Below are 21,811 nucleotides of genomic sequence, written 5' to 3' on the forward strand. Positions count from 1 at the left end.
AGACACAATAAAATGCAGTTGGCAAGAGCTTTTAAATTCAATAAGCATATATATATAAAATTAGAATAACAGTAAAAATAATATTTACTAAGACGTATACTGTCGCTCAAGTCTAAAGTCATACTCAAACTGAAAAAAAAAAAACAATACATGTATTAATTGCATAATAAAATAAAATTATGAGATATTTAAAACAGTAATCTTCATTTTAAGTCTTTTATTACTATTACTCCGGACGTTTTGGCAAAGTGGTGAAGGAAAATATAATTCCTTCTTTTTCAAATAAAACTATGTCAGCCTTGGTACAAATATTCAATCCAGAATGATAGCACATTAAAATTAGTGCATCTTTGTTACTTCATGTTCAAGAGTGAATTCTGCCATTTGTTTTTTTTTTACAGATGAAAATATGAAACCTGGAGAAATTCATGAAGCATTAATGTTAATTTATGGACTACATCTCATGGTCATCAAGAATGTACATCATGAAATATTCAATAATGGTTGATCATTAATATTTAATCAGCCATATGTTAGAAGATTGGTTTCATTAACAAGCAATAATGTTTTATTTATAGATGATTTCACTGGTGTCAATCAACATATGTGTATAAATAATACTGCTGAAAGGTTTCTGTTAGCAGTATTTAACATGTTATGCATGACAATGCAATGACAATTTAATCCTTTGTAAAGGATTAAATTGTCATGCAATTACTTTTACCAACAGGAAACCTTATATATTTAATTATTATACCAACAGGAAACCTTATACACCATACAACCCTCACCTCACCCTATCTGACTTGCACAATAATAATTCTGGAAATGGATTAATGTTTTTCCAAGTTTCATGCACAATGTTATAATATTTATAATGTTATATATTGTTAACATAAATCATTCACTGTAAAAATGGCAAAATGATACAAATAATGATTTACATAAATCGTCACAGCATATGAGCTGCACAACTTACAAGGAAGCTCTTAACAAGATATTGTGTCATACTTTACATAATGGAACAGACCATAATTCAATAAAATTTATGGTAACCAAATAATTAAAAAGTTTGATTATTTTTTAGAATATACTTTATATATACAACTATATAATCATATAGATAAAAATGAACTATATAACAGTTACTTAAAATTATAACTGTTGTAAAAAAAGACTATGTTATTTATTGTTTTATTAGTTTATTTTTTGAAGATTTATCAATGTAACAATTTTCTAAAATACTTCTATTTGTTTGGAATTAAACCAATTTCTATCACTTACATACAACTATTTAAACAATCAGTCTTACAGAATCTATCATTAATCATATGATCACCTATGCAAGAAAATATTTTATTAACATTCTTAAAATTAAAAATGCTTTGAAAACTTCTCACTAGAAAATTATCAGAAAAGATCTGGCAATTATATTTTTTTTTTTTGGAGTTATTGTACGTGTATTATTTGACTAATTGATTGGGATCAGGAATAGAGAACCCTAGCTCCAGTAAAGAAATTTGTGGTGCCACCATAGCACAAGTAGAACCAGAGTGGTTGATTCACCTCTAACAGCAACTGACCAAGAATGAATAAAAAGTAAGATAATGAGAAGAGGAAGGATGATAACTAGCCAACAGAGCAATTTCTTCTGACCACGGTAGTTTATTGTCTTGCTCAGAACCACACATATACTGTAGAATGACATCCAAAGTGGAATATTAACAATCTTTGTGGTTTATACAGAACTTCATATCTATTATTAATAAAAGTATTGTATTTTTTTATCACTTATTTGGGTTTCTGTATGCAACGAATGTTCTTTATAATTGTCGTTTTTTTTAACTGTGATAATTTTTTATTAAAGCTAAATTCATTATTCTTTATTACTGAAGCAAATCGATCAAGTTTTTTTTATTAAAATATTAAATACATCAAATACAACTAACTATAATTAATTAAAATAAAGTTATTAAATAACTTACTTCTTTATCTATCTGATATTTAGTTTTAGCCTTTATAACTAGAAGTTGTGATGGCTGTAACAAAGAATTCATTCATAAAATAAATTATTTATCATCGTATCATATGTCTAAAATATAAACAGTATAAAGTTAATAACATAAATATTAAGGAATTACAGGTGTGTGTGTGTGTGTGTGTGTGTGTGTGTGTGTGTGTGTGTGTGTGTGTGTGTGTGGGTGGGTGTGTGTGTGTGTGTGTGTGTGTGTGTGTATTAACTGTGTGTGTGTGTGTGTGTGTGTGTGAGTGTGTGTGTGTGTGTGTGTGTGTGTGTGTGTGTGTGTGTGTGTGTGTGTGTGTGTGTGTGTGTGTGTGTGTGTGTGTGTGTGTGTGTGTGTGTGTGTGTGTGTGTGTGTATGTATAGACAAAATATTATAACAATTGTGACTACCACACTTACAAGACACATTACGTGCAGCTTGATTTTAATAACTGATGATCAATTGTTATATTTATACAAATATTTTTTAATTATCTAACTTGTTTAATATGTGAAATATTATTATATGTATAATTAGTTACGATACATCCCTGAAGAAGGAAATAATTTTCCGAACGCGTTAGGTAAATGTAAATTTAAACAAACATTTGTTGATAAGCAGATTTATAATTTATATTTATAATTATTTTATATAATATATAATTATACCAATGGGCCATATTAAATAAAATTAATCTAAATAATTTTTTTTTTCAAAACAAATGATTTTAATTACACATAAAAATAACTAATAAATAAAACTCACAGTGTTATTTGTATTTGAAGACAGAGAATATTTAGGGTTCAGAACAAATGGAATACCTTCGAGACCTGTAAAATAAATTACAATAATTATCTTCCAATGTTTTAAAACATCATGTTACAACACACAAACAAAAACTGATAACATATAGCATTTTTCTTCTCGAGTATAAAAACAATTATCTTTTTAGATAACTTATTTGAAATTTATAAAAGTTGTTTTAATTAATCTGACAGAATCCCTCCACAAAATTATTTTTCTTACGTTTAAACTCAATTTTTTTTTTTTGAAATATCAAATACTAATTATAAATTTAAAATAATTTCAAGCATTTACAGTTAACAGGGAAATAGAAAATGCATCCAATGTTTTTACTAAGAACAACTTTAATCTAGAGAGATAATTAAAGTTGATGATAAATCAATCTTTGCTAAAAAGAATGGTCTCTTATTTTTAAAAATACAATAATATCTACCTTTACCACACTAAAAAACAGAACCATCTTTGTATAACTCAATACAATTTTGCTTTGATTTAATTATGCTTTCATTGCCATTTTTATTAAATTACTGAACTCTTTGAAAAATCGTCCTACCAATTTTATTAAAACATTTTCTTTAATGGAAATATTATACTGCTGATGAATTTTTTAAATAAAAATATAATAATATAAAATTAAATTAAAATAGAAAACATGACTTATCTGCTTACATAAATACACGCTCAAAATAAGTTTCAATAGTGGCCTCTGATTTGTGAATTATTTTGTAGTAATTTTATATTTATTTAACTTAACATTCTTTCATGTTTCTATTCAAATAATTAATGTTTCACATTTATCTTTTACTTTATAATTTATCTTTACTTCTATATGTTTTTATGTTTCTATATGTTTTATTCTGTTTCAATCAGAATAGCTTTATTTATTTAAAACGGTCAGTCATTATTGCAATCTTACAATAGACTACATGTAAAATACTGCAGAGTAATATTCTTATATTTTAGTGAACTTATATTACATACATGGGGGAAAATAAAAATGGAAATTTATAGTGTATGAAAAAAGCCATGCCTAACCGGGATTCAAACCTGGGACCTCTAGATGAAAGACCACAAGGCTACCACTCCACCACGGAGATTGGTATTTAAACATATTTATTTATTTTTCTAAGCCTTCAAATTATTATTTTTATTGGTGTGTGTGTGCATGTGTATTCCTGCGCATGTAGGCCATGTTAAATAATGTGGCAATAGAATGAAAAATCATTACAGTTACTACAAAGAAAAAATATAAAGCTTTATTAATTATCAACTGAGGAACAAAAGCAAAAAAAAATACCAATCATTGCACATTATGAAATCTTATAAAAAAAAATTAACTAACAACTAAAGGAAAAAATAAAGTTATTTTGTTAAGATGAAGAAGAAAACTTTTTAAAAATAAGATTTTAACTTGACTTAGAATCGAACAAGGAAAAAAATAAACACAAAGAAAAATTAAACAAAACAAAGTGAATCTAAAAAGAAAATCAACACAATGAACAGTTACTTTTTTCAGTTTACTGTAGTGTACTTGGTCATAACATAAGTCCTATTATAAGTTTCACTTCAAAATTCATCGAAATAGTCTAATAAAATAACCTACAATGTTAAAAGTATGAATTCTGAAACAGTAAGTAAAAAAACATTAATTAATCTTCCAGATGAATTAACTTCTGGATGATTTAGACTTTCACTGAACCATAACAATTATGGCCCTACTTAGTTTGGATTATTAGGAATGAAATAAGTGAAAAATGGTAGAAAACAATTTGACTAAGAAGAGGGCACCTCCTGGTATATTTCTAAAATACTATATATAGCCTAAATTTGACACCAAATCAACCTGCAAATAACACTAAAAAGAGAAAAAACCATTCTCAGGAATACTGCTTGAACAGATGCAGTTTCATTTGTAAACTTAAAAATATAAAAAAGTATAACTGCTTTAAGGTTCAATCATAGTACAGGGACATCATCCATCAACACCATGATATTATCAATTTTCTGTTTTTCATTTTAAATATCCCTATGAAACGACTCTTCACTCTTATACATGCAACGCGTCCTAAAAATATAGAGAACCTTTCTAAATCAACAATAAATCTAACTTACAAGTCCTGAAATTCTTTATTTTTTAATTTCAAGATAAATTTTCTGTAGATTAAATAGCTAAGAAAACAAAGATGTAATTTTTAAATGATTTATATTAAAACATGGGTGTTAAGTTTAATAGCTTTTTATAGAAAGTATAATATTCATAATCTTTATTAATCACAAATTATATGGCAACAGCCAGCTTATAAGTCTATTGTTTTAAATTTCCAATTTTTGGATAAAGCCAAATGATACTCTCAATGGCTCAAATTGATTTAGTTACAAATAACTAATGCTAATAAAAATTATCTCTTCAAGTTCCTCAAAATATATAATACATCCAGCCATAAAAATATTTCTACATGAATACCAGTCTTGACTGATAATTTTTTTTTAACAAGTTTTTGATATGAAAAAATTTATTTAAAACCAACATAATAAGTTCTGATTATTTTCTTTGTAAACCAAGGCACAGATAAGTTCCAACTAAAGTTTTTATTTAAAAGCATAAGCATAAGTAGTGGGAGTCTAATTGTAGCTGGTTGCTACAGGTGCATCTTCTCCACACCATTAACTTTATTATGTTGTTAATGTTTTACAAAATTAACCAACACCATACACAATCCCAAAATCCTGTTATCTCATTATTGTGTTCTAAAAACCTACTCAATACAGATGCTGGCAAATGTACCAGTTTATGTTTCCAAGCCTATAAATTAAACCTAAAATTGTACTAAGCATATTTAAGAAAATGTATTAAACTGAAGATCTACACATACAAATGATACACATCAAAGGTGAATTCAGATCAAGATATCCAGTACAGCAGTAAGAAGACTTGTACTGCATTCAACATGTTAAAGTTAAGGCAGAAAATAATTAACCGGATAAAGTAAGTAAATACATATTTAAATTCAATTTGACTCTAAATTTCTTAAAATATCACATTGAAATATCGTATATCAAAATGAATAGCATGGATTTTAAGTTGTAGAAAACCAAATAGGATATAAAAAAACAAATAAATTACCTTGATGAGTGGCAAGAGTGGCATAAGTTGAGGTATTCAGCGGTGTTGGAGCAGGTGGCTTAGGTGCTTTTCGAGTAGGAATGACACGAATTAGATTCTCATAATCATGAGTTGGTGAACTAATTTTAGGATATGAGACACCATTTTGTTGAGGAGTTGGTGGTACAACTTCACCGTTCCCTTTAGGATTTAAACTGAAATATAAATTAAACAATATCTTTCTCAATTAGTAGTCCACAAAATAAAAATATATAATATTCAAATGAACTGCATATGAATATAAAAATAGGCACACATTTTTTATGTAATGTGTGTAATTTGGTAAAATATTCCGGAGGTAAAATAGTCCCCCGTTCGGATCTCCGGGTGGGGACTACTAAGGAAGGGGTCACCAGAAAAGTAAAAAATAACATTCTACGAGTCGGAGCGTGGAATGTTAGAAGCTTAAAAAAGGTTGGTAGGGTAGAAAATTTAAAAAGGGAAATGGATAGGGTAAACGTGGATATAGTAGGAATTAGTGAGGTTCGGTGGGAAGAGGAAGGCGACTTTTGGACAGGTGACTTTAGAGTAATTAACTCAGCATCAAATAATGGGCAGGCAGGAGTAGGTTTCGTGATGAACAAGAAGATAGGGAGGAGAGTGGAGTACTTCAAGACGCATAGCGATAGAGTCATTGTAATAAGGATAAAATCAAAACCTAAACCGACAACGATTGTTAACGTCTATATGCCTACAAGCGCCCATGATGATGATGAGATAGAATGTGTATACAAAGAGATTGATGAAGCAATTAAACACGTAAAAGGAGATGAAAATTTAATAATAGTTGCAGATTGGAATGCAAGCATTGGAAAAGGCAAGGAAGGAAATATAGTGGGTGAATACGGGCTGGGCAAAAGGAATGAAAGAGGGGACCGACTTATAGAGTTTTGCACGAGGTATAATTTAGTAATTGCCAACACCCAATTTAAAAATCAAAATAGAAGAATATACACTTGGACAAAGTCAGGCGATACTGCAAGGTATCAGATGGATTATATCATGGTTAAGCAAAGATTTAGAAATTAACTCGTTGACTGCAAAACTTACCCTGGAGCAGACATTGATAGTGACCATAATTTGGTGATAATGAAATGTAGATTGGGGTTTAAAAACCTGAAGAAAAGGTGTCAGATGAATCGGTGGAATTTAGAGAAGCTTGAGGAAGAGGAGGTAAGGAAGATTTTTGAGGAGGACATCGCAAGAGGTCTGAGTAAAAAAGATAAGGTAGAAAATGTAAAAGAAGAATAGGAGAATGTTAAAATGGAAATTCTTAAATCAGCAGAAGCAAACTTAGGCGGAATAAAGAAAGCTGGTAGAAAACCTTGGGTTTCAGACGATATATTGCAGCTGATGGATGAACATAGAAAATATAAGAATGCTAGTGATGAAGAAAGTAAAAGGAACTATCGGCAACTAAGAAATAGTATAAACAGGAAGTGCAAACTGGCGAAAGAAGAGTGGATTAAAGAAAAGTGTTCAGAAGTGGAAAGAGAAATGAACATTGGTAAAATAGACGGAGCATACAGGAAAGTTAAGGAAAATTTTGGGGTACATAAATTAAAATCTAATAATGTGTTAAACAAAGATGGTACACCAATATATAATACGAAAGGTAAAGTCGATAGATAGGTGGAATATATTGAAGAGTTATACGGAGGAAATGAATGAGAAAATGGTGTTATAGAGGAAGAAGTGAAAGTTGAGGAGGATGAAATGGGAGAAACAATACTGAGATCTGAATTTAAGAGAGCATTAAAAGTTTTAAATGGAAGAAAGGCTCCTGGAATAGACGGAATACCTATAGAATTACTGCGCAGTGCAGGTGAGGAAGCGATTGATAGATTATACAAACTGGTATGTAATATTTATGAAAAAGGGGAATTTCCGTCAGACTTTAAAAAAATTGTTATAGTAATGATACCAAAGAAAGCAGGGGCAGATAAATCTGAAGAATACAGAACAATTAGTTTAACTAGTCATGCATCAAAAATCTTAACTAGAATTCTATACAGAAGAATTGAGAGGAGAGTGGAGGAAGTGTTAGGAGAAGACCAATTTGGTTTCAGGAAATGTATAGGGACATGGGAAGCAATTTTAGGCCTCAGATTAATAGTAGAAGGAAGATTACAGAAAAACAAACCAACATACTTGGCGTTTATAGAACTAGAAAAGGCATTTGATAACGTAGACTGGAATAAAATGTTCAGCATTTTAAAAAAATTAGGGTTCAAATACAGAGATAGAAGAACAATTGCTAACATGTACAGGAACCAAACAGCAACAGTAACAATTGAAGAACATAAGAAAGAAGCCATAATAAGAAAGGGAGTCCGACAAGGATGTTCCCTATCTCCGTTACTTTTTAATCTTTACATGGAACTAGCAGTTAATGATGTTAAAGAACAATTTAGATTCGGAGTAACAGTAGAAGGTGAAAAGATAAAGATGCTACGATTTGCTGATGATACAGTAATTCTAGCCGAGAGTAAAAAGGATTTAGAAGAAACAATGAACGGCATAGATGAAGTCCTACGCAAGAACTATCGCATGAAAATAAACAAGAAGAAAACAAAAGTAATGAAATGTAGTAGAAATAACAAAGATGGACCACTGAAAGTGAAAATAGGAGGAGAAAAGATTATGGAGGTAGAAGAATTTTGTTATTTGGGAAGTAGAATTACTAAAGATGGACGAAGCAGGAGCGATATAAAATGCCGAATAGCACAAGCGAAACGAGCCTTCAGTAAGAAATATAATTTGTTTACATCAAAAATTAAAAAGATTTTTGAAAGTATATGTTTGGAGTGTCGCTTTATGTGGAAGTGAAACTTGGGCAATCGGAGTATCTGAGAAGAAAAGATTAGAAGCTTTTGAAATGTGGTGCTATAGGAGAATGTTAAAAATCAGATGGGTGGATAAAGTGACAAATGAAAAGGTATTGTGGCAAATAGATTAAGAAAGAAGCATTTGGAAAAATATAGTTAAAAGAAGAGACAGACTTATAGGCCACATACTAAGGCATCCTGGAATAGTCGCTTTAATATTGGAAGGACAGGTAGAAGGGAAAAATTGTGTAGGCAGGCCACGTTTGGAATATGTAAAACAAATTGTTAGGGATGTAGGATGTATAGGGTATTCTGAAATGAAACGACTAGCACTAGATAGGGAATCTTGGAGAGCTGCATCAAACCAGTCAAATGACTGAAGACAAAAAAAAAATATTATTATTATTACTAATAATTATCATCACACAATAATTATGTTATTACACACTTTCAATACAAATACAAAAACTCAATACTCTCAATAGAGAAATTATGGCTAATTATTTCCACAAAAGTGTTCAATCAAATTTAAGTGCCTGGAGATTAGGTAAGGTAACTTGTACGTAAAATTACCACCAAGTTTTGAGGTTGATTATAAATCAATCTCAGCAGACTTGGGTGAATTTTATTTTTCCTACTTCCTTTTGTTTTCATCTTAAAATTATGAATAAAAAAATTTAAATATCTGCATAAAACATAAGAACCAGAAACATGTAAGGTTCAGGAAGGTATGATGCAGAAATAAAATAAAATATTTAAATAGTTAGACCATCTTGAATTATATAACTAATTTAGTGAAAGCAGAAATTGTCAATTTAACAGACTTCGACTTCTTTTTTCCTTTTATTCCTTAAAAAATATCTCTTAAATTTCTCTCTTGACACATCATCAATTATAATCTAAATGCAACATTCATTTCAAATATGTATGACTCAAAAACAAGAATTGTTTTGAAAAATAGTGTGATTTAACTGCATTAATTATCAAATTAATTACATATTTATACAATTATGCAGCAGAAATATAAATATACTTTCATAAAAAATTCTGATATGTAATCGATTAAAAAAAACTAGTTGATTCATTTTACAATAACAGTATTAATAATTACACACTGAACATTAGCAATAAAGTCAATAACTGAATGATTTTCAAATATATAATTTTTATTTGTATAAATCTGTACTAACAAATTTTTTTTAAATGGTTTATATATATATATATATGAACAAGTAACTATACAAAAAAATTTAAAAAAATGCTTAATACAAGAAAAATAAAAATAAAAAAGACATTCTATAAAAATACATAAAGCACTCGACTTTTATAGAAAATTAGTTCCTCCGAACATGTATAAAATTCAAAACTCTACTCTACGACAAAATGATAATACTTGAGAAAGAAGCATATATATATATATAATATGAAATATAAACACCAAAACACAGTAATTCAATAAGGTAAGCTTACCATATTAATAACTTATCTAATTACTGTGTTTTGGTGGTTTTTTATTTCATATAATATTAAATTTTATTAGCACAGTGAGAAATATGTTAATAAATTATTTGAATCTTTTATATATATGGGCCAAATAAAACCGAACCCAGGAAAAGCAAAAAGTAACATTAAATTACTTAATTTATTGATTCTCAATTACAGTGCTTTTAAAAAAAGGAATATTTACAATATTGCAATGTAATTTTAAAGTTTCTGTTCAAAATGCTCACCACCAACCATTATGAAAAGTTCAATACTGCAAATCAAGTTCAGAAAAACTTTCTGCAGTTTTTCAACTGGAATACAAGCAATCTCAATGTTGTCTTTGAACACTTGCGATGTCCATGGGTTGGTGGTTCTTGTAGACTATCCCTTTCAGATGGATCCAGAGGTAAAATCGCACAGCAATAAGTCTGGAAACTGAGGTGGCCACAAGTTCCTACTGATTGTTCTATCGTTCGTGAAATTTCGGAGGATTTGAGTGAGAGTGATCACAAATGAGGCAAGTTTTGTTGGAAGTATCCATAAGAAAGTTCTTTTAGAGTCAAGTTATGGTAAATTCTATGTACAGTCATAAATAGACATCGGTATTAACAGTTTCTTCAAACAATATTGGTCTGATGATCTGGCCATCAGAAATTGCACACCAAACAACTGTTTTTCAATGGTGGAGTGGTTTTTGATTGGTTTCATTTGGGTTTTGTGTAGCCCAGTGCCACGTATTCTGAGAATTACCAAAACCTGATAAATGGAACTGCACTTCATCTGTTGAAATGAACATAAAAATCAAGGAATCCTTCACTAACATTCTGTAAGAGCCACTGGCAGGAATTTACTAGTTTACCCTCATCATGTTGTTTTAATTCATCCACAACTCATACAATAGGTTTTCATTTGTAAACCATGAAGTATTTGCCAACATGATGTAGGAGAAACTCCTGTTTCCTGGGCTGATCGTCATGCTGACTTGTGAGGAGTCTTTCCACTGTGATTCACTATATCAGAGACAACTTTCAGAGTTCAAACAGTTGGTTGTTTCACACTCTTCACATTGGTAATAGAGCCAGTTGTTCTCCACTTTTTCATTAAATCTTGAATTACTGATTTTGTAGGAACATTACTTCTAGGATATGCCCCTCGAAACCTTTCATGAACCAAATTTCCTGTGTTGTGCGAACTTATTCCTCCACAATGAAACCATGCTGCTCAATTGAATAGACCATGACGCACAAACACTAGAACAGACTCATTGAACAGGAGGGGAAGACTTAAGCCTTATGAATGACTCAATGACCTTCAACTAATGCACATGCATGACAAACATACCACCTTATGACACAGCATGTGCCAGGAGATACTACAGCTGAGACCACATTTCTATGTGGCTCACCATATATATATACATAAAACAATATACATTGTACACACGTGTTTTTATATATACAGTACACTTTGTGATATATTTACAGTAGTCTTTGTGATACACGCGTGCGATTTCATAACCTATTCTACTTGTTAAAATAATGGAAAAATTTCATACAAACATATGTCCTACTAAGCTTCATTTGCAAGCTATGACTAGTAAAAGATTTCACTTGGATTTCACCTACCCTGGTGAAATTAGGTCATACTGAAATTTTTACGATGTTAACTAAGGGGCAGAATTAATGATTTTTTATGGGTTTTAACCTGAAAAAACAATAAGGGAATCTTAGTCACCAGGAATGTGGACCTTCACAACTGATCCATTTCTCTAGGAAATTATGATTTAAGGGAGGGAAACAACACAAGAGAAGTGGGAAGGCATGCCATCATGTTGAAAGTACACTTTGCGCATCAGCGCTAGAGGAATATCTTCAAGCAGCAGCAGCAATTCTTCTTGAAGAAAGTGCAAGTAGACCTCAGAATTTAAGCAGCAAGTAATATGAACGGTTCAAACAGCTGATTGTGAAGAAGGCCGCATCATACACTGACATGAACCTGTTTCCCGCAGATTGCGAAAAGTCATGCTAACTGTTTTGAGATCTGGAATTTTTCCAGATCACAGGATGTTTTTTCAGCAACAAGAATTCAGCTTGTTTATTGAAATTTTATCACTAAATTCATGGCACTACATTTCTTGTCCAGTAGGACAAAATTATTTTTTACTGTAACTTCTGACAGGTAATAGTCATGATTCTTTTTAATTGAGTGATTTTTCCTAATCTATTTTCTTATTACTTTTTTCTGTGATACTTAATTAAATTTCATAGGATTTATAATAAAATAATATTAAAAATGGTTTAATCACAATCTTAATATAAATAATCATTACAGAGCAATTGATGAAATTGTCATAAAATTTGAATTCTAAACTGAAATATATATACATTGAAATAAATATATATGTATATATATATATATATATATATATATATATATATATATATATATATATATACATGTATATATATACGTTGTATATAAATATACATTGAAATCTGTTATTCAGTTTCTTTTATATTTATGCATAATATTTTACAATGATTTATTTGATTAAAGTTAAATTTCTGAATTGTAAAGTTACAGATTAAAATCTAAAAATTTACATAACTAACTGCATAAGCAGCATAAAAGTAAATAAATTGCACATCTCCAACTTGAAATAGCACAAAAATTAGCTGAAAATTTAATAATATGCTTTATCAGCTCAATATGCACTGTAATACTTCATTTTTATAAAATTTTAAGAATTTACAAAAAAGATTATTTGACAATCAGCATGTCAATATAATTTTTTAATCAGAAAAAAATCTTCAAAATAAATTTCTGAAATAATGGAACAAATTTTCAAAACAATTTTTCAGACCAATCTAGTAGATCCTTTATAAACAAGTCTTTGAAAAAAAGCTTGCCCTTTTTCCACAATTCAATTATTAATATAACTATCAAAAGGCAGAAGTTTTCAATTTAACCTTTATGCTTTTTTATGTATGTTTAAATCTTACTGACAACCAAATGCACAGATTTCAATGATTCCTTTTTTATTTTGTAAAAGTTCCCTGCCACTTCACACTAAGTTTATTACAGAAAATATGTGAGATTTATCAAACAAAAAATTACACGGTCACTTAAAATGATTTAATCATATTTTTATAATTGTTTGTCGCTATCAGTATTCAATAATTGTCTGTTACATAATGATTCACGTTTCATATTCAAAGTATTTCCATGAAAAATTTCAAAATAACAAGTAGGAAAACCTCAATAAAAATATATATTCCTGATTCCGAACTGCCTTAAACTCATAATTAGTAACAATAAATGTTGTTAATCTGCTCTTTTTCTCATTTTTATCAAGATTCAGGTTTCTTATCTTTTACTTGTCCTGTAGTGATTTTCTTTCTGTGCAAATGGATTTTATTTGATAAGATTACCTATGTTTAAATAAAACTAAACAATTATAAATAAACATTTTAAAAAATAAAGCATATATCAAAATTTATTAAAGATATAAAATAATACTATTCAATTCACCTTTAAATTCTACCTTTTTGAAGTTAATTAATAGGGAATTACAATTACAAAGGAAAACGTTTAAATAAAGAATTTAATAAAGAAAGATAATCTGGAGCTAAATTTAAAAAAAAACCAAATGAAAAAATAGCATTTAAAATTTAATATAAAAAATAAACAATTTACAAATAAGAAAGTTAAAAAATTCTGAATAAATTTTATATAAAAATTGCAACTGATTGATTACCTATATCCAAGCTGAGGTGTTGAATTATTTGATGGACTAGCAACAACAGTTGTACTACCAGTCTTAAAACAAAGAGCCATACCATTTATATCACTGAAAAATCAAAAATATAAAAATATTTAATGTTAATGATATTTTAATTTTTAAAAAATGTTTAAATTTATTTAAGGCAAACAAGAACTTTTAAGTTCTTGATTAATAAGTTTTGAGATTCAACTAGAATATCATTTACTACAGTTTTAAAAGGATTCTGTTTCAAAATGTTATAATATGTGGATTATCTGAAAAGTTTTGAGCCTCAACATGAAGATGTTTAGCACTCATCAACAAATGTTAGGAAATGTATTCGCACATGTGTTGAAAGGTACTCACTAAAATTTCAGTCATTTTGGATGCTCAGTTGTTTGATAATTGTTTAAGTAAGTCATTTTTGAGTATTTTAGTGAAAATGAAAAAGTCAAATATCATGCCATGATTAAATACTTGCATTTGAAGGGCAATACTTCTACACAAATTAAAATGGAGTTGGATGCTATTTACGGGGACTCTGACATCATTTGCCATGGTGAAAAGATGGACAGTTGAATTTAAATACGGTTGAAACAGTTGGATGGCTTGGTTGATGATGAGCATTTGGTACAGCCTTAAACTGCAACCACCACCAATATCATCAAAAAAGTTCACCAAATGGTACTGGACGAATGACGAATTAAGGTTAGAGAAATAGCAGAAACTATGGGCATATGGAAAGAATATAACTGTCATATATTAACTTAAGAATTGGATATGTGGAAGCTATCCGCGTGTTGGGTGCCACGTTTGCTCACTTTGGACGAAAAACGCATTCGAATGAATATTTCCAAGGCCCTGTTGGAGCAGTTTAAGCAAAACAAGTCATATTTTTTGTGTCAATTCATAACTGTAGATAAGAATTCAAATCCCACTCAGGCATGACATTTCACACATAAATCATTCATCTCATCCTCTGAAGCAATACCTAACGGTGGACCTGGAGGTCCACCGTTAAAAAGAAAATAAAGAAAAAAATAACTGTAGATGAAACATGGATCCACCACGACACTCCTGAGATGAAACAATAATCTAAACAGTGGGATGCAAAGGCTTAATCTGCTCTGAAAAAGAGGAAGACAGTTCCATCAGCCGGGAAGGTGATGGCGACTGTTTTTTGGATAGCAATAGAATCTTGTTTATAGATTGTCTACAAAAAGGTAAAACAATAACGGGACAGTATTACACATCACTACTTGACAAGTTGAAGGCAGAAGTGCAAAAAAACAACCACATTTGAAGAAGAAGAAGAAAGTGCTTTCCATCAGGACAATGCACCTGCTCACACTTTGGCAGTTGCCATGGTTAAAATCCACGAATTGCACTTTGAATTGATGACCACTCACTGTATTCACCGGATCAGGCCCTAAGAAACTTTATCTTGTTTCCTAACCTTAAAGTTTCGCTTGGAGGAAAGAAATTTTCATCAGATGTGGTTATCGCATACGTAAACATCTATTTTGCGGAGAAAGATGCCAGCTACTATTTGGAAGGGTCAAAGTTTATAATTTTTCCAACGATGCTGGAAAAATTATATCGACTTGAAAGGTGACTTTGCTGAAAAATAAAACTATATTTTAGAGAAAAAATACGTATTTCTATGTTAGGCACAAAACGTTTCAGACAACCCTCATAAAAAATAAATGAATTAACTTTATTATATTTTCTAATAAGTAAGTTTATTTTCTAATAAGCTTATTTATTCATCATTAATTGAAGTAAACAAATGATCTACTTTAACAATGATAATTTACTACTATCAATGGTGAAATTTTTATCCAACCATTATTTTCAACAATAATTTTTTTTTAATAAATAAATAAACCTTCTTTAAAAGAAACATGTAAACTGTGATAGTGTGATTTCATTATTTTAATAAGTAATCTGAGAAATTGACCAAGAAATAAAATGATCTTAAGCCTACTTTCAAAAATAATTGAATTTTTAATTTTTCATCTACTATTTTTAATAAACTTTTTAGCCAAATGAAATTAAATAATAAACAATTAACTATAAAGTAAATAAACTTCCTCAGATGCGTCTTCTCACTGTTTCTATTTACCATAGCACTGATTTATTTATCATTTTCCCTGCCCCCAACCTGATCAAATCCCTATCATATGAGTCAATTATAGAAGGGAATTTTCTTTTTTAGTAGTACAGAGAACACTACTGTGCTCAAAAATTTAATTCCATACACTTTTATTCAAAACTATGCCTGTTAGAATAATCTAATTGGATACAATTACAAAGAAAAATCATGAATTTTTTAATCTGAGTTATTTTACATACAATTTCATACCATTTTTACTTCCATAAATCTCAATGGTCACAAATGTTCATACGAGAGAAATCAAGTTTTAAAAGTAACATAAGCATGATCAAAAACAACAAACAATCAATCAACACCAGGCATGCATACTAAAAAAAGTAATAATTAAAGTAGTTTTCCTCTGCATCAAAATTAGAGGCAGGAGATTAGAGATTATGTTGAGTCCTACAACTTACACTATTTACCACAGAGATGTGAAAAATACATTCAGTTTGGGATCAACATCTTATTCTTTATACTAGTGTTTTGTATTGCCAGTTAATATTTACAGCTTCTATAATGTTTAAAGTTAATGTTTTTATACGTATAAATAGTAGATATTAATTTAATCTATGATCTTAGAAATAACAATGATATTACGCACATATAAGCCAATCAGGAAAGACATAAAATAAATAATACAGTCTGCTTCCTTTTACAGTTTACATTTCCTATCTTAACAGAACATGTTTATTTTCCTTGATTAAACAGAGTCAAACTAAATCTGTGTAGCACCAGTCATTTCTATTATACTGATTATTATTAATAAAATGAATAATAAACCAACCACCACCTACAATAAACAGAACTCAGATTTATTCACTTTTATCTTACCTTTTTTCTCAATAATAAACAAAGAAAACGTTTAATTAAAATAAGTCAATTGTAATAAATAAAAAAAATTGAATGTAATCCAAGAATTAAAATATGCATTTTAATTAGCTAGTTTAAGCTACATTGCTGTATTTGGTAGTCCATTAGTTATTCTTATTTTTACACAATTGACAATTAAACTTCCAGGCTGAGGCTGTTAAAAAATACATAAATTAATCATAATATCTCTACTCGATTTAACACCCACGAGCTTCAATACAACGTTTACAATGCTCATACAATTAACCAAGTTTCCAAGAAAACACTTTCTTCAGTCTGCTAGTCAATCTTTAGATTCAATGAGACAACCTTCAATTTTATTCCTTTCATCACCATTTTTATATTAGAAAACATAAATAAGTCTGCCAGTCCTAAACATAGTGAATAGGAAACATAGGAGAGCACAGGTATTCCTACTTTTGTCAAAAACAAGCTAACAGTTAACAGAATGCAATTATTGAAATTTTATTACAAAAAAGGAAAGTGCAACTAAGGCTGCTAAAAAAAAAAAAAAAAATAGTATGTTTATGGGCATAATGCACAATTAGTATGTATGGACAAAATTAGTCCAAGTGTTTTCAATATAGAAATTTTGACATCAATGATGCACCCACCTCACTGTGGTTAGCCAATGATTGAAAAATCATTAATATCATGGAAAAAACTGAGCAAGACCAGAACATCACAACATTATTAGTTGTGATATAACAAACTAAACATTGACCAAAAAAACAGTTTTAAACCATTTGAAGGATGATTAAAAAAAACTAGATATGGATGCCACATGATTTTTAACAATGAAAAATTTAATGGATCGAATTTCCATCAGCGAATCATTACTATTTCAGTACAAAACTGAACAATTTTTTATAGAAAATTTATAGAAATTTATGATATTCTATTAAAAAGATTTGATCTTTATTAATTGTTTACCTTGTTGAATAGTCAAAACTCTACCTCTTGAAACTAGATTAAATTTCTACAGAACATAATTAGATAATTTATGATATGTGGTTATAATCTAACTTTTATAACTTATTTAATATTAAAATGTTCAGAAACAAAAGAGATAATGTAAGACTTGTAAAATTAATTACAATATCTAAATTTTTATTTTAATACTCTGGTTAACCGCAATGTATTGGTAGGACTATTACAATAAATAACTTTTCTGTACTATTACATAATAAGGATATAAATAAATAAGATAATATTGATTAAAATCAATTTTATTTCCTATAAATGAACAATAGTTAGAGAGTATATCTACAACTGTTCAATAAAAATGATTCCTTCTGCTTTATTTCACACACCCATTCAATTTAACTTCAATCTAAAAAAAGAAAAGCCCAATAAATTTATAACGCACATGTAAGCATATCACAGTAACTTCAAGCAAGGTATTTTATAAATAATTTTCATGAATCAATCATCAGTTTCTTTTTTAATAAAACTGAACAAAATATTAGAAAACAAATTTTAAACTGCAGCATGGACATCATGAGTATATTTTTTAGTATTTTCTAAGTATAATTTTTACATAGAATTGAGAAAAATAAATTTGTGTTATTCTAAACAATACATAGCACTTATTTATTTACTAGGTTATGTATCATATTATAAATCCTAAGACCAAACAAAAGAGTAAAGACTACTACTACTGGGCACACAAATAAATAATAAACGAAGACCGATAAACAATCTTTTTTTTTTAATTTAAAACAAGCAGTAATAAAAAAAATGTCAAGAAAAGTGCGTGAGATATGAGTTAATACAACTTTTAATTATATACATAAGTAATGAAGTACAAAAAAAAAAAAGGGTAGTTAATTCCCTATATTTTTCAGCTTGATAGTGCCACTAGCAGAGATGGGAATTCCTCAACAGAAAGCCTTCTCTGTTTTGCAATTTGCTAAATAAGGATCTGTGGTTACAATTTGACAAGCATTTCGAAGAAAGTTTAATTGTGATCTTCCAAGTGACAATAACATTTGTAGATGGCATAATTAGTTTAATATGATCAAATGTCTATATAAAGAAATGATTACAACACACCGAGGGTGTCTGGAGAAAAAGTTGTACTAGTCAGGAAATCTTTCCATAGACTAAAAAAAATTTGTTAGGAAGGCCAGCAACAAACTAGCAATCCTAGTGTGAAATGTTTTAAGGAAATTCTTGCATACACACCCATACTTCTTACAGTTATTACAAGCTTTGAAACCTACTGAATACACTTTGCATGCCTATTTCTTGATCGTATTCAGCAACAAATTAATATTTCAACTTAAGTGTAAAAGTTAACACACTAATATCCATATCTGGAAGTCATCCAGACACCCACAGGGCAAGATACCTGCCTTGTGATGATCCCAGTCGCCACACCTAGTTCCTAGTCCCCTCTGTTCCTAGTCCTAATGACAGAACTGTTAGACTTCATCGGAGTCGGGTCTGTTAGACCCTCTAAACTTGATAATACAACAGTCATCAGTTTGGTCTCTGTTAGGATGCCATTGATGCAAATGCCTTGGCAGACATTTCCGTCAGCGTAATTACACAAACTACTACTGCCTTCAGTTGGCCTCTTCCAACCACAACCACCTACCATAACTTACAACCCTCAACTAACAAATGAACAGATTCACGGAAACGTGATCCCCACGTCTTCCTCTAACATCAAAGGTTTCACACAAAAACTCTTCCTATATCTACCTTCAGACTATGCACTCACTTGATAGTATTATCTTTAGTGAAGAGTAAACATTCTATCTTAAGCGTAAAAGTTAACATACATAATGTCCATGTCTGGGGTTGGAAAAATCCCATTAAATCTTACAATGCAAGAGGGACTTCCCAAAATTAGATGTTTTCTATGCAATATCCCAATGGCAAGTTTATGGGCCATTAATTTTTGCTGCAGCAAGTGTAACAGTAGTCACTTACTTGTACATGGTTCGTGCATGGCTCTTCTTCAACTACAAGATGGTTCAAGAATTTTATTTGGCAACACAATAGTGCACCTCCTCACTGCCACAACTCTGTATGGTATCAGTTGAATGACTTTTCCCCAAACACTGAATTGGTTTAGCACATAGAGCCAACAACAAAGCGTGCTTGTGGTGGCCTCCAAAAGTGTGACCCCATGTGATTTTTCCTTCGAGGTTTTATAAATGATCTTGCTTATGCCTCCACTACCAACAGATCTATCTAATTTAAGGCACAGGATTTAAGTAGCTGACACTTCCATTTCTCTACACATAGTGATTTAAATATGGGGTCAACTCTCCTTCTGTTGGATGTGTACGAAGTGTTGAAAAGTGCTCATATTGAACACTAGCAGGGAAAAACTATAAGAATTGATTTTTCATTTTATTTGTGATTCATTACTATAAGTAAAAGTTAACAAAGATATTAAAAAGCTTTAAAACACTGATTTTGTTTGCACACCTTGTATATTGTAACACATAAATTACAACCATAACTGAGCTGAAAATTGATCATCAAATTGCTACAAAGTTTTAAAAGAGAAAATTGAAACGTGAGCAAACAAGAAAATCATTAAATAAATATACATATATCAGATTATCTAACAAGTATTGTGCTTTTTATTGTTACTGAAAAATAACATTACAAGACACCATTTTTCTGGCAGCACCACAATCCCATCATTATAGAACTGTACTTTCTAGTCAAAGAACTGTGACACGTGGTTTTCACAGGCCTCTTTTAAACCAACTTAACACCATTCAGGAAGTTCTTCAGAGCGCAAAACAAATAATAGTCTGACGGTGCCAGATATGGGCAGATACATTAAAACCTCGCAGTCAAGTTCTCTCAATTTCAAATGGGTCGTTAAGATGTATGCAGACTGGCATTGTCAGTGTGGTATACGATATTCTTTCTGTTGACCAGCTCAAGCCAGTTCTTTTGAGCTCTAGGTGCAATCAAGCTAATTGTTGACACTACAGGTCTGAGTCTATTATTCTGCTTGACGGTATCAGCTTGTGATGTAAGATGCCCTTCCAATCCCACCAAGCACACAGAATAACCTTCCTGGGCATCAGTATGGGTTTTTTGCCACAAATTGTAGGGCTTCTCCTCGCTTCAACCACAATCTTTATCACATATTATTGCCATAGGTTATTCAGTTTTCATCAATTGTGATCAACTGCTTCAGAAATGGCTAGATTTCATTATGTTTTGGTAGAGATTCACAGAGACAAATTCGATGAAGTAAATTTTTCTGAGTCAGATCATGTGGAACCCAAACATCAAACTTCTTTTTGTAACCGGCTTTCACCAAACGGTTTAACACAATTTGGTAATGGATGTTTAGGTCATTAGTGATGTCATGATTGCTTAAATGCAGGTCTTCCTTGATTTTTGTTAGAATATCACTTTTTCTATAATTGATTACAACTGTGAGGCGTAACTCATCGAAATTTCCAGAACGAAAGAGACTGAACCATCTTTTGGCTGTTGCTTTTGACAATGTATCTTGCCCATAACCAGCATAAATTTCTTCATGAGTCTGCACAGGATTTGTGCCTTTAACAAAATAAAATTGTAAAATGTAGCACAGTTTTGTAGAAAGTTTATTCACCTTCATGGTTCAATACCTTATATTTGAGTAAAAGAATTCAAACACGTTTTGCACATCTACTAGCTTCAACTTCCAGCTGTAAGATGATGTTTGGCCTAACCCACTGCAACTCATATACCCTGAGATTTGGGACGCTA

General features: G+C 30.1%; 1 protein-coding gene across 1 annotated transcript; it reads right to left on the reverse strand.

Moving 5' to 3' along the window:
* LOC142328186 (uncharacterized) lies at positions 1-16,897 on the reverse strand. Its single transcript, XM_075371753.1, has 6 exons — positions 16,806-16,897; positions 14,041-14,133; positions 5,932-6,125; positions 2,769-2,833; positions 1,986-2,039; positions 1-129 (listed from the first exon to the last, which is right to left on the reverse strand). The coding sequence occupies exons 2-6, from the start codon at positions 14,118-14,120 to the stop codon at positions 88-90; spliced, it is 435 nt and encodes a 144-aa protein (XP_075227868.1). The 5' UTR covers positions 14,121-14,133; positions 16,806-16,897; the 3' UTR covers positions 1-87.
* Between the last annotated feature and the right edge of the window lie 4,914 nt (positions 16,898-21,811).

This window comes from Lycorma delicatula, chromosome 7, assembly GCF_047948215.1.
Source record: "Lycorma delicatula isolate Av1 chromosome 7, ASM4794821v1, whole genome shotgun sequence".
In the NCBI taxonomy this organism is placed as follows: Eukaryota; Metazoa; Arthropoda; class Insecta; order Hemiptera; family Fulgoridae; genus Lycorma; species Lycorma delicatula.